The 14,653-nt window shown below is 39.3% G+C and overlaps 1 protein-coding gene across 1 annotated transcript; it reads left to right on the top strand.

Moving 5' to 3' along the window:
• The first annotated feature begins 10,892 nt into the window (after positions 1–10,892).
• On the top strand, positions 10,893–12,437 carry LOC104114542 (protein OSB2, chloroplastic-like). Its single transcript, XM_009625015.4, has one exon. The coding sequence runs from the start codon at positions 11,025–11,027 to the stop codon at positions 12,168–12,170; it is 1,146 nt and encodes a 381-aa protein (XP_009623310.1). The 5' UTR covers positions 10,893–11,024; the 3' UTR covers positions 12,171–12,437.
• Positions 12,438–14,653: the final 2,216 nt, after the last annotated feature.

Here is a 14,653-nt window from a genome sequence, read left to right as displayed (position 1 = left end):
AAAATATTCGAAGATAAACTTTACCCATGACACCACGAACTCAAATATATAATTTATTCTAACTTTCATGTCCAATTTCGTGGTCAAAATTCAAAAATATCAATTTCTAGGTTTTCTACCAAAATCCCAAATTTCTACAAATTTTCAAGCTAAATCCATATATAATCCAAGTATTAACTTGCAATATGTGGGAATCACTTACCTTGTGTTGCTTGATGAAAATCCCTCCTTGAAACTCTCCAAAATCGCCTCAACCAAGTGGAAAATGAGAGACGAAGAGCCAAATCTCGCTCCTTAAAACAATCTGCCCAGCGACCTCTCGCACCTGCGGTCCCTTGACTGCTTCTGCGGTTCCGCAGTTGTGGCAAAATTACAGTTTCTGCGGTCCTCCTTCATACCCCTCAACTCCACATCTGCGGCCCATATCTGCTTCTGCGCTTTCGCTCCTGTGGCTCCACGTGCGCAGGTGCGGCCCCGCTTCTGCGGAACTCGACTGCATCTGTGGTCCCGGCCTTCCCCAGCCTTAGCCGCTTTTGCGTCCCTCATGGCCGCTTCTGCGGCTCCGCACCTGCGGCCCTAACCTCGCAGGTGCGGTTACACCGGAACTGGTGCACTTCAGCCATTTCCTAAGTCCAAAACTTGCTCCGTTAACCATCCAGGACCCACCCGAGGCCCCCGGAACCTTAACCAATATACCAACATGTCCCAAATCACATTACGAACTTAGTCGAGCCTCCAATTCACCTCAAACAACGTTAAAAACATGAATCACCCTCTAATTCAAACTTAATGAACTTTGAAACTTCAAACTTCTAAAATCGATGCCGAAATCTATCAAATTACGTCCGATTGACCTCAAATTTTGCACAAGTCATAATTGACATTACGGACCTACTCCAACTTCCGAAAATCGGAATCCGACCCCGATATCAAAAGTTCACTCTCGTTCAAACTTCTCAAAATTATCCAAATTTCCAACTTACGCCCAAATGATCCCAAAATGGCCTACGGACCTCCAAATCCACATCCGGACGCGCTCCTAAGACAGGAATCATCATACGGAGCTATTCCCAGACTCAGAATCCCAAACGAACATCGATATCATTGAAATGCACTTCAACTCAAATTTATGAAATTCTTCCAAAACGCCAACCTTCCACAATAGGCGCTGAAACGCTCCCGGGTCGTCAAAAACCCGATTCGGACATACGCCTAAGTCCAAAATCATCATACGAACCTGTTGGAACCTTCCAATCCTGATTCCAAGGTCGTTTACTCAAAAATCAAACCTTAGTCAATTCTTCCAACTTAAGGCTTCCAAAATTAGAATGTTCTTCCAAATCAACTCCGAACTTCCCGAAATTAAATTCCGACCATACGTACAAGTCATAATACCTGAAGTGAAGCTGCTCAGGGTCTCAAACCGTTGTATGATGCGCTAGGGCTCAAAATGACCTGTCGGGTCGTTATATTCCCTCCCTCTTAAACATACGTTCGCCCGCGAACGTGCTAAGAACTGCTTCTGGAGTTGTCTGAAATCGTTGTTTAACACCTCGTGCACCTACCCGTGCTACTACAACCCAGTTGAGCACATTTTCTCGAGCAAACCTGAAAATCCTCCCTTTTTTCTAGTCAAATAAGCCTTAGAGCCAAATTCCAACATCTGAAATTCTCTACCATGTCTGTTTCCAATATACGAACATCGTATTAATCACTACACGATGCACCAATACATGTTTGCAAACCTCCGCGGAATCCACACCATGCACCGCATAATTCACATAACCATAATAACATCCCCTGATAACAACAGCCAAAATCCCCCGAATCCGATGCTCACAACACACCTCATGACCCATATAAGTCATGTTCCAACTCTTGCAATACTGCCATGATAGAGAAGATGTGTAGAACTCATAACCACCTGCCGAATCACAAGTTATGGAGTCTCTCCTCCCGATAAGAACCACTACCTCATTCTGGACTGAATAACAATATTTGCTCCTAAATATGCCTCATATAAATTCGATCGCACTGATCTCAGGTCCAAAAATCTCGTCTCACCCAGTACAAGTCGTTCCAGCAATAAGCCACCACAAACACTACCAAAGGTCTCATATGACGCCACCATGTGCCAACAATCCACAAATTCGAGTGTGATACATAAGGAAAATCGAACTCTGGAAAGAACTACTCAACCCACGTAACTAATTAAACAACCGAAAGGATGTTATGAACCTTCCTCAGGAAATGAGAAGCAAAACACACAATAATAGATATGGGAAATTGTACTCAATAATACACTATTGCGGCGTGCAACCCGATCCATACATAATACCGTTGCGGCGTGCAACCAGATCCAACCATGATACCTGTGGCGGCATGCCACCCGATCCAATCAACATATCCGTGGCGGCGTGCCACCCGATCCATACATAATAATCTAAGAAAAACACACATCGAGCCGTAACGCTTATACTCACGAAATGCCCGAATATCAACCATAAGCACGCCAAGTGCATAATACAAATCCTGGGGAGACGGGTAGCGTCATACGCTATAAAACTCAAGCACAACTCAGGTGCGGTATATGATCTACATCTCGAGAGCCATCCTTCTCACATAATACCACAAACCATATGGGATCTCAATACGAGTGCGAATAATCAAACCACCTCACAACCCACTTGGTATAATATAGATTACACGGGATAGATGGTGACAGGAATAACATCCAAGGCCCGGAGACCCTTTCGAAGACAACGTTATGCTGAGATGAGCATATCCGGCCTGATATAGAGCCCACATTCACATATAGATCCATCCACGAACCTCAACCGATTCTGATTGTACCATGCTTGGCTAAATAGCCTCTCAAGGACCCACAACAACCTATTCACGACACATAAGAATGGTCGTCAATTCCGGAACAAACTTCCACATTCCATAACAAAATGAACTGAGCGCCCTTCAGGCATAAATTCTCACATTAGCGATAGTACTACAATCTCCATACTTGGTTTTTAAATCTTTAATCAATCAAGTGACTCCATGTCACACTTATACAATCTTTCATGGGATACACTCCCACGACCCTTCGCACCTGGTAACAAGTCTGCACATCCATATCACCGGTCACACTAATGTTGTAAGGCAAATCAAGAAGCCGCAATCAGTACACAAAGCCTCTTACACAGGACACCGATCTCAGGTGACGCTAAAGACAATACCAACTCACTCTAAGCATCCAAATTCTTCCCTGATCATCCGAGCTCGTGACGTTCTTGTCAACACAGAACTGCAACCTTGATCTTTAGCTTCCAATTTCCCATGCCGCTCGCTGCACCTAACATGCCAATACGTGAGAGTACCAAAATTCCATAATAACCCCTGATCCACTAATAGGATAAACACTTCATCATATAGAAAAGTTTTTACTCAACTCATTTCAGGAGGACCATCGCCACACGTGACTGAATTCCCAAACCGCAGAAAATACAACCTCATGTCGTATTCTAAGCTGCCATAACTCTTCCGAAAATCCCTTTACATAACAAAGCCATACAAATCGGATACCTCCCAAATCAACCGAGTTGTGGTGACGCTCAAGCCTAAGTGCACAGCCACAAACTACATGTATAACTTCATAGCCACTGCCATAACCGTGTTGATTCAACCATTACCAACCGAGCCACTTCTTCTAATTTACTCGGGACTTGCCCTAGAAATAATGATAGCTCCATTCAAAACATCATGAACCCAAATCCGCACTCATCCTGAGTGACCTTATTTCACGAGACCACGTTGTCTCCAAAACCCACGAACCATCTCATACTTTTCTTGTGCGCATATTCGCATCTTCAATTGGTACACTCATTCTGATAATTTCCCTATGATTTCGAAGTTATTTTCTCCCATTTTTCCACTGCTACACCGCATACCAAAGATAACGTAGAACACTCCAAGCCCCTTTTATAATCCGCTGCAACAGCTCAATACTTAACCATACTACGGGCTCGAAATTCTTAGGCACCACACTTTAACTTTTGAATCCACGAGGACCGTTGGTGAGAGTCACCCACTCTGACTTGGTCCCGAATATAATCAAACCCTAAGGCCCTGCTAGCACATGAACACCCTTTCAAAGAAGCACCTGGCTGAATCACTTTCCTTGTAAATCACATCGACGCAAAGCATAAACTCCGAGTCTTCCCAAAGCCTGAACATGAATCGATAAGACCAATTATAGCACACATTCCTCAAATCCTTGGCTCAAATCACCACTGATGTCCTCTTTCTTTAGTCGTAATAACCCACCAACATGCCGATAACCAGAAACCTCACAAGTAGATAACCATGCAATCCAATCATAGACGGTGGGGATCTCCCACTTAGCTTGAAGCTACCATAACATAACTCTAGAACCCACCAAGATTCCTTCTTCCTTACTAACATGACCTTGCGCAATCGACCCGCCAAATTCCTCGAAATCTTCTTATTAACTATTTCATGAATGCCATGAATCACTAGCCATATTTACATATTCGACCTCTTACCGGATAGCCAGTAAAATTCTTCGTAGAAGTTTGATCAACACCACGCAACAGTTAACCTGCTCACCAGAAATAACCCACCTGTGGAAATTCCATACCGACATATTCCAACAATGCTATACCGAGTACAAGTACTATAAAATCCTTAAACCATCCTGAGCCCGTGCTCATTCACTAGTTGTACACGCCCGTTCACTCCCCATTGACATCAACTAAACGTGCGACGATACATTCCAATCCAAAGTCATATTGTATCCTTCTTCATATCATACAACTCTTTTCCGTCGTATCCAACCCGTCTTTGTATAGCAACCAATATTCCAAATTAAGTTTGTAGACTTAGTCACTATCCACCATGAGTTCCTAATCACTCTAAACTTTTCCCAAGGCGTATAGTCATCCTACCACATAAACCATATGCTACTGCCACTCTCCCACTTTGGTCAAACCCTATCCTTTAAGCAACTACCCGACTTCTGTTTCTCACACTTGGCCTTCTAGAAATTTAACCACCGCAAGACACCCCCCACATGTCCTTCCTCATCCTTCGCTGCCCAGTTGTTGCCTTAACTCAATATCTATCTCTGTAGCACTTGAACCAATAGATCGCTACCAACTTTAAACCTTTTCGAAGATCATCTTCCTTGAGCCCTCAACAGTCGGACCACCGATTAGGTCCTGAACCACCGCACACTGCGATCTCTGACAGTCGCTTCCCCGGTACTGTTTCACACCAACTTGCCCGAAGGCAAATTGATGAAGACCATAACACCGACGAACTTAACACATTCAATCCAGGGCGACTACACCAAATCAAAGATGAAAATTCTACCATGCTCGAAATACCAAGTCTCGTCACTTCGTCAATCCAAACCTGAACATTCATAGTCTGATTGCCTTTCCTTCGCTGGAAATAAAATACTGGATCTCTGAATCATGTACGGAGTAAACCTCTTTTCCAAGTCATTCACTGCTTCGACACATAGACAAGCATCCTACCATTACACAAACACGGTGCGATAGCAACGCACGAATTGTCATAACAATCAATGCCAAATCTCGAAACCTTAGGTAATGCTGACACTGAGCTGCAACAGCAGAACGACCTTCCGCGAGGTGACGACAATAGCCCAATAAAATATGCAAGGAGAAACATCCTGCACCACATCTGTAGTACCATTAAAATTCCTCGATTCCCAATTTATAACAAGCGCTTCACGTCGCATAAGACTGAATAGGAAGTAAATGAAGGCATAAGCCTCAAAGGAATCGAATCGCACGATGAGGAATCAAGAAGGGAAGTGCTCCTAACAGTCCTGTAGCCTCTCGAAGATAAGTACAGGCGTCTCTGTACCGATCCACAAGACTCTACTAGACTCGCTCATGACTCGTGAGACCTAAGTAAACCTAGTACTCTGATACCATGTTGTCACGACCCAAAATCCATTAAAGGTCGTGATGGCGCCGGACAATGCGGTCAAGCAAGCCAAAAATAAATACTTAATTTGGTTTTCATTTTTAATACTTCTGAAATCATATTTTCTTCAATTAAATAGTAAAAGATGAAGTTTACAAAATAAATAATAATATCTTTAAAAATTCCAATACAATGCAACCCATAATCGCCCAAAATCTGGTGTCACAAGTGCATGAGCATCAACTAGGAATATAAAATAATATATAACCTCTGTACGGAATACAAATTGAATAGAAAAATATAAATACTCTGAAGGAGACTCTACTGGTTGCGGACTCGTAATATGGAATGCAGCTCACCTAAGTCCCCACAATAACCGAGCCTCTGTGCCCACAAGGCAACTAGACATATATCCACCTGCACAAAAACGTGCAGCAAGTGTAGCATGAGCATATAAATCAACGCATACCCAGTAAGTATCCCGCCTAACCTCGAAGAAGTAGTGACGAGGGGTCGACTTCGACACTTACTAAGGGGCAACAATATGATAGTATGAAATTCTAATTAAGCATGATATATATATATATAGAACTCAGAACAAGAAATAACTGAATAATTCATCACCCTATTTAAGGACCCAAATCACTTCCTTCATTTAAAACAAATAATCTTTCAAAAATTAAATGTATACCAATTATAAAAGGAACTTCCAGTTCTATTATCACACACAAATACCACCGAGGACGTTCGGCCCGATCCAACATAAATGTAAATTGTGCACTGCCGAGGGTCGAACGACGCGAACCATAGATGCATCTATTACTCCGCTCGCGAATCATATATGCGACGCGGTCAAATATAAATTTATCAATAAATCATAACACTTTCTTGATTATTTTCAAAATAAAGACAATTCGACTCGAAGCTTTTAAATCCTTAAAAATCCTCAACTCAGTTCCATTTGATACAGTTAACAAATATAATCAAATAACGGTGTCCACAAGCATGGTATAAACCTAAAACTACCCGGACATAAATAGGAATAGTAGCTACGTACGGACTCTCGTCACTTCGTGCGTACGTAGCCCCCACAAATAACAACACATATTAATTAAGTTCACCTATGGGGTAAGTTTCCTCTTACAAGGTTAGAAAAGAGACTTACCTCGCTCCGAAATTTTATAATCGGCTCCCAAGCCCTTCCAACAACTCAAACCGATGCCCAACGCTCCAAACCTAGTCAATAAATGTGTAAACCCATAAATATATACTCTAATACTCATTATAATTCAGTTTACAACAATTCTTAATTCTGCTTGAAAAGTCGATAAAAATCACCTTCGAGTCCACGTGCCCGGATTCTAAAAACTTTTGAAGATAAACTTTACCCATGACACCACGAACTCAAATATATAATTTATTCCAAATTCCATATCCAATTTCATGGTCAAAATCCAAAAATATCAATTTTTAGGTTTTCTACCAAAATCCCAAATTTTTACAAATTTTCAAGTCTAAATCCATATGTAATCCAAGTATTAACTTGCAATAGGTGGGAATCACTTACCTTGTGTTGCTTGATGAAAATTCCTCCTTGAAGCTCTCCAAAATCGCCTCAACCAAGTGAAAAATGAGAGAAGAAGAGCCAAATCTCGCTCTTTAAAACAATCTGCCCAGCGACCTCTCGCACCTGCGGTCCATTGACCGCTTCTGCGGTTCCACAGGTGCAGACAAATTACCGCTTCTGCGATCCTCCTTCATACCCCTCAACTCCGCATTTGCGGCCCACATCCGCTTCTGCGCCTTCACTCATGCGGTTCCACGTGCGCAGGTGCGGTCCTGCTTCTGCGAAACTCGATCGCATCTGCGGGCCCAGCCTTTCCCAGCCTAAGCCACTTCTGCGACCCTCATGGCCGCTTTTGCGACCCTCATGGCCGCTTCTGCGGCTCCGCACCTACAACCCTAACCTCACAGGTCCAGTTACACCAGAACTGGTGCACTTCATCCATTCCCTAAGTCCAAAACTTGCTCCGTTAACCATCCGGGACCCACCCGAGGCCCCCAGAACCTTAACCAATATACTAACATGTCCCAAATCACATTACGAACTTAGTCGAGCCTTCAATTCACCTCAAACAACATTAAAAACATGAATCACCCTCCAATTCAAACTTAATGAACTTTGAAACTTCAAACTTCTACAATTGATGCCGAAATCTATCAAATCACCTCCGATTGACCTCAAATTTTGTACATAAGTCATAATTGACATTACGGACCTACTCCAACTTCCGAAAATCGAAATCTGACCCCGATATCAAAAGTCCACTCCTGGTCAAACTTCTCAAAATTATCCAAATTTTCAACTTTCGCCCAAATGACCCCAAAATGGCCTACAGACCTCCAAATCTACATCCGGACGCGCTCCTAAGACCGGAATCATCATACAGAGCTATTCCCAGACTCGGAATCCCAAACAGACGTCGATATCATTGAAATTCACTTCAACTCAAATTTATAAAATTCTTTCAAAATGCTAACCTTCCACAATATGCGCTGAAATGCTCCCGGGTCGTCCAAAATCCGATACGGACATACACCTAAGTTCAAAATATCATACGAACCTGTTGGAACCTTCCAATCCCGATTCTAAGGTCGTTTACTCAAAAATCAAACCTTAGTCAATTCTTCCAACTTAAAGCTTTCGAAATTAGAATTTTCTTCCAAATCAACTCTGAACTTCCCGAAATTAAATTCCGACCACGCGTACAAGTCATAATAACTGAAGTGAAGCTGCTCAGGGTCTCAAACCACTGTATGACGCGCTAGAGCTCAAAACGACCGGTCGGGTTATTACAGAAGCCGTCTCTAAGGCATCAAAATCTGTCAATCAAAAGACAGAGTAGAGTAAAAGATTGATATTTTAAGTCGTTTTGTTATGCATGCCATGTTTGTCGCATGGTATGCTAAAATTATCTTCCAAATATTATTTGGAATATGTTAAAGAGTATCAATTAATCAATGAAAATATTTATTTCGTATTTCTTTACCCACTGCTTCCTTTACTTTTGGTTCTTATTTTTTGCTACATGTTTTAAAATATTTTTGCTTCCTTTATCCCCTGGTTCCAAATATTATCGAGCCTAAAGCAATACACGTTTTTTATGTATAAATATAGTGAAGTTCTTTTACTTTTTCTCCCTCTCTCTCTCCTTCTCGAATCATTAATATGAACCTTTCCAATATGCAATATTACATTTATGACAAACGAAACTAGTACTATTTGTGATCTTTCCCTTGAAGATTTTGTTGTTACAGGATGTTGGATTTTAGCTTATGACAAATACAATGAATAAAAATAGTAGTGTTCATTGAAATTTTTTTTTATGAAATAATGCATTGTACCCCATTTGAAATACAATGCATGTACAACACTGGCAAAATACAAAATGTACAAAATGCAGATTTGTTTTTTGGAATAATTTGCATGAAACAGGATCGAAATACTAAAAAAGTCATAAAATTCGAACTTCATAAATAATGAATAAAGTAAACATGAAATAATCATGCCCAACTTCATACAATACTTGATATTCAAAATGCAAAACAAAGTCTTCATCTCTTGCACACCAAAGAAAAATAGCAAATACTTTTCTAATATAGGATAAAATAAGAAATAAATTGACATAATTAGTTTGCAATATTTTCTGACAGCTTCATCCCAATAAATATTCCCGCTAACATAGCAGATGAAATAGCACTTGCTACATTTTTATTTGTTACCACTTCTTCACTTTCTTCAACGACCGAGCTTGAAGATGACTCTTCCTGTGAACAACATGTATTTTGAAATTTGTTGAAGGCTTCTAAGGTTTTATCATAACATTGGAAAGCTTGGAAGCAGCTACCCTCGACTCCAACAAGCATATTAACACACTCAAACCAACATTTGTATAATCCCGACTTCTTACCACAAAATACAACAAAAACCATAGATTTGAGATTTTTTTTACCTTCAATTGATTTTTCAAATTCATTGAACGCAGATATGGCCGCATCGTGAGATTTGAAAGACTGAAAGTTGCTACGCTTAACCCCGATAACCATAGGAGAACATTCACTCCATGAGTAGTATATTCCTGACTTTTTTCCAGAAAATACAACATATATTTTTGAAGCACTATTCTTCTTCGACTGCACCATTATTGATTCCTTAATCTATTCACTCACACTTAGAAGAACATAGGAGTTTAAGAGATGAAGAAACAATCAAGTATTTAGGTTTGTTTAAGTATGTTTTCGGCCATCTAGGTTTGTTTAAATAGTAGGGTTTTGAAGACCTTATTATACGAAAGATATACGAAATACATATACGTATATACGAAACACGAAAGATATTTCGTATACATGTACGAAAGATATACGAAATACGATATATATATATTATATATATATATATATATATATATATATATATATATATATATATATGAATAAATTTGAAATATATACGTGTATACTACAAAAAAAAGATGAAAAAATACGTAAAAAGATGAAAAAATACGTAAAAAGATGAAAAAATACATTTATGGGAAAGAGGGTTTGCATGCTTGATATTTTTCATGTATTGGGAAGACAAACATTCAATGGATGAGAGGGAATCATGAAGAGAAATTCAAAACCTAACGGGAAGGGCATTTTCGGTATAAAATTTGTCCGAAAATCCTAATTTGGGTGTGATTTTACTTTAATAACCCCATTTGGGTCATTGTAGCGAAAAATGGTGTGGCCCAAAGGAATTTTCCATAACAAAAACAATTTGGCAAAAGAAAATAAACCAAAAGGTAGAATATTGTAATTATATGAAATTTAGGGAGGCTAGCATAAATATGCAAACATTCCCAATTCGCTGGACCAAAAACATTAAACCCCAGTATTGCCAGCAGAAAACCCTTCTGCTTCTTCCCATAAAATCATTTCCATCTTCAGAAATTCACACAAAACCTAATCACTATATGAAAAATTCAGACTTTCTCTAAAACCCAATTTCAACCATGAATTTCTTAACAAAAACAATAGCAAATAGGACCTTATCCTCCTCTTCATACCCCAAAAAATGCCAACTTTTTCAATCTTTTTCAAGATTTGTCTCTAAAACAACCACCCCAAGAAAATCCAAAATCCCAAAACCCCAAGAACCCTCTTCATCTTATTCTCTCACCCCTCCAAAAATTGAAACCAATGAAGCTGAAAATATATCTTCTTGGCCAAAGCCAAGTGAAATCCCTTACCAATCAAAAGTTGCAAATTTTGTCAATCTTGTTGGTTTTGTGCAAACCCCAATTCAGTTTGAAACTTCCCCTGATGGGAATTACTGTGCTGGTACTATTCTTGCTCATGAGAGTAATGATAATAATAATAGTAATAATAACTCTATTTTAATGATTCCTGTTGTGTTTGTTGGTGATTTAGCTCATGTTGTGGCTTGTCATGTAAAGGAAAATGATTCTGTTTATGTTTCTGGGAAGTTTTCTATGGATCCAATGCCTTGTGAAATTATGGATAAATATAAGTTCTCTTTTCATATTGTTGCTGAAAATGTTAACTTTGTTCAAGGTCTGAAACAAATAGCTCCCCGAAAGGCGAGGGGACAGTTTGTTTATCCGAAAAGTAGTACTAAGCAGCAGCATTCTGATAATGAGAAAGATATTAGCTTGTCTACTTTGGAAAATGATGATTCTGTTGTTAATTCGGGTGGTGGGAGTAAGTCGGAGGGAGGTGATGAATGGAGGGACCTTATCAAGAATCCGAAACAATGGTGGGATTGTCGGAAGGCAAAGTTAGATGGGATTGTAAAAGCAAGGCACCCTGATTTCAAGAAGAAGGATAGTAGTAGTATTGCATTGTGGCTTGAGAATGCGCCGAGGTGGGTACTTGAGGGAGTTGAAGGACTTGAATTTGATGTATATGTTCCGAAATCTAAAGGAGTAGGAAAGGAGGTGGATTCTTGGAAAGATTTGTTGGAAAATCCTGATAAATGGTGGGATAATAGAGCTACTAAGTTGAATCAGAAAGCACCTGATTTTAAGCACAAGAATACTGGTATTGGGCTTTGGGTCGATAACTCACCAGATTGGGTGTTGTCTCAGTTGCCACCATTGAGAGATCAACGTGCTGAATATAAGATGAACCAGAGCTAAAACGTGTTGCGCAGCAACTCCACTTTAGGTAGAGTTTCCATGTAATCTTGATGCTATAACATTAGACTTTGTGCAGTATAGTCAAATCCTGGCCACCTAAAAGTTTGAGAAGTGTTGAGGTGGAGGGAAGCGCATTATCGTTATGCTTGTGAAGTACTTATTATCCCCTATAGTGGTTCATCTTATAGCACTTTCTTATGATAGTTTTGTTATCCGATGCATCTTTTATTTATGATTTTGGTGAATATGAAGATCTTGATTTTAGTATTTTGAGAATAGCAGTGCTATTTGTTGATTCCTCATACTTAAGCTCCGAGGCCAAGCCAATTTTTTGCATGAAAACTTTTCTCAAATTCTGTGTGTTAATTAGATTTACGACATGCATTATCAAGGAAACTATATAATGAGATGTTAGTAAAACAATATGGCATGTCGAAAATTAGTAAAGAGAAAATGGAGGGTAAAAGAATGACACTAGTTTGAATGTATCTAAGCACATTAGTTTGAAACTTTCACCAGCTATCTTTTCTTGAATGATGATCTCAAGCTTGGCTATCCGACACTGTTATGTCATGTCCGAGATTTAGACATGGAGTTGCTATATTATACAAAACTATCAGTAATAATTCTATGCTCCAGCCTCCAGGTATGACATTGTTGAAAACAGATCCATGTTAGATCACTAGTCTGTTCTTTCTGCTGCCCGGCGTCTTGGTAAATTTTGGACAGCCTGAAGTCTGCAGGTAAGTGACAATAGGCTCTATAGCCAGTAAAACTTTGTCCATAATTTTTTTATTTGGCTAGAGTTATAGGGTGGCCAGGATATGCACACCTTCATCTTTACATGCGGTCAGTTACAATTGAAGCTATTCAAAATCAAAATGTATCGCCAAAGAATCAGTACCAGGTATAGATTGATCACTATTGCCAGTAAGTTTCCAAGAAAATTTACTTGCAGGGACATTTTTTAATTCGTAGACTACAACTTGAGCAACAACAACAACAACAATCCCGTATAACCCCACAAGTGGGGTATGAGGAGAGTATGTGTACGCAGACCTTACCCCTACCTTGGTGGTGTAGAGAGGTTGTTTTCGATAGACCCTCGGCTCAAGAAGACGAAAAGAGACAATAGAAAGTAACAGACTAACAGCAACAGAGGCCAGAAAGAGACTAGTGACTACAGCTGTTTGTTGGTTTAGCAAACTGCAGTCAACGCAGTTGGTACTCAATTTCCCTGCAGTTCCACTATTATGTAGGAATATCACTAGCTGTTTTATTCAAGATGATAAGAAGAATGCTTGTCTTAGGAATATCAATCTTTTTGAGGAAATAATTTGAGTTCCTGGAAAAACATTATTAGGCATAGGGACATAAAAGGATGACATTTAATAAAGAAGCAAGTTGTGTTGATTGGTTGGTAGTGGAGTATAAATTATAGATTAGTCTGAAATATTTTGAAATTATTGCTGGTTATTTAGGATTCTACTTATAGACATGTTTAGAATGGCTCCAGTAGCTAAATTTATGTCAAGTCTGGTTGCTCGGGCTTTTGTACCTTTTGACCGTGGTATGGTATTGCCAGATCATGAGCTTTGGTCAGTTTAGAGACTATACATGTTCCTAATTGCTCCCTTAACATTACCGTTAGGGGTCGTTTGGTCGAAGACAAGTTATGTTGGAATTAGTTATCTATGTTGTATTAATTCTGGGATTGTCAATTTTACTGTTTTACCGTAGGATAATTTATCCTGGATTACTGTTTCACCCTCTGGCAGGTATAATTTATCTCGGTACTATTTTTAATCCTAGGATTAGTAACCAAACCAAAGGATAAGGAGTACTAAATTTTTATTCCAGGATTATTTTTGCTTATCCATCATACCAAACAACCCCTTATTATAACATAGATGACTTTCTTGAAGTAAGTTATGGATGTCAATTCCTATGTGTATAATATGGATTGTGTGGTTAGAGAACAAAAGATGCTACTGAAGATAAAAAAAGGAACCGATTTCCTTTGTTAAATGCAGATTCAGAACTTGTTTTACTGGAAGAGAGGGAATGTTGTAACCGGCTTGATAAAAACGAAGAATTTGCGCAATTTCTTTTCTAATAAGTGATTGATGGATCATAGAGAATTTGGGTTTGATTAATAAGTTTACACCCACTTAACAAACTTGGTTGACGAACATAGTTTATGCGCCACTAATATTAGCAGTTTGTCGAGCATTTTACAAACTCGCACCATCCATTTCAATTAGTTTATCCGCTAATGCACCGCTAATTTACTACCTAAGTTTGAGCCTAATAAAATTTAATCTTCCAAGAGGAATGAGATTTGCCACCTTATTTGCTTGTATTCCACACAAGTTCTTAACAGAAACTCTTATAAAGAAAGTAGTTAAAATTTCTCAATCCCATTTTCTTTTTGGGGTAAATTAGGGAATTTGCAACTGCTACTCTTTGGGTGTAATAGCTCG

Source organism: Nicotiana tomentosiformis, chromosome 7, assembly GCF_000390325.3.
Source record: "Nicotiana tomentosiformis chromosome 7, ASM39032v3, whole genome shotgun sequence".
NCBI lineage: Eukaryota > Viridiplantae > Streptophyta > Magnoliopsida > Solanales > Solanaceae > Nicotiana > Nicotiana tomentosiformis.
Note: the sequence above shows the minus strand (reverse complement) of the source record. Positions and strands in the feature narration are given on the sequence as shown.

Coding starts and splice junctions, on each gene's coding strand:
- LOC104114542 (XM_009625015.4), top strand. CDS start 11,025: ATGAATTTCTTAACAAAAACAATAGCAAATAGGACCTTATCCTCCTCT.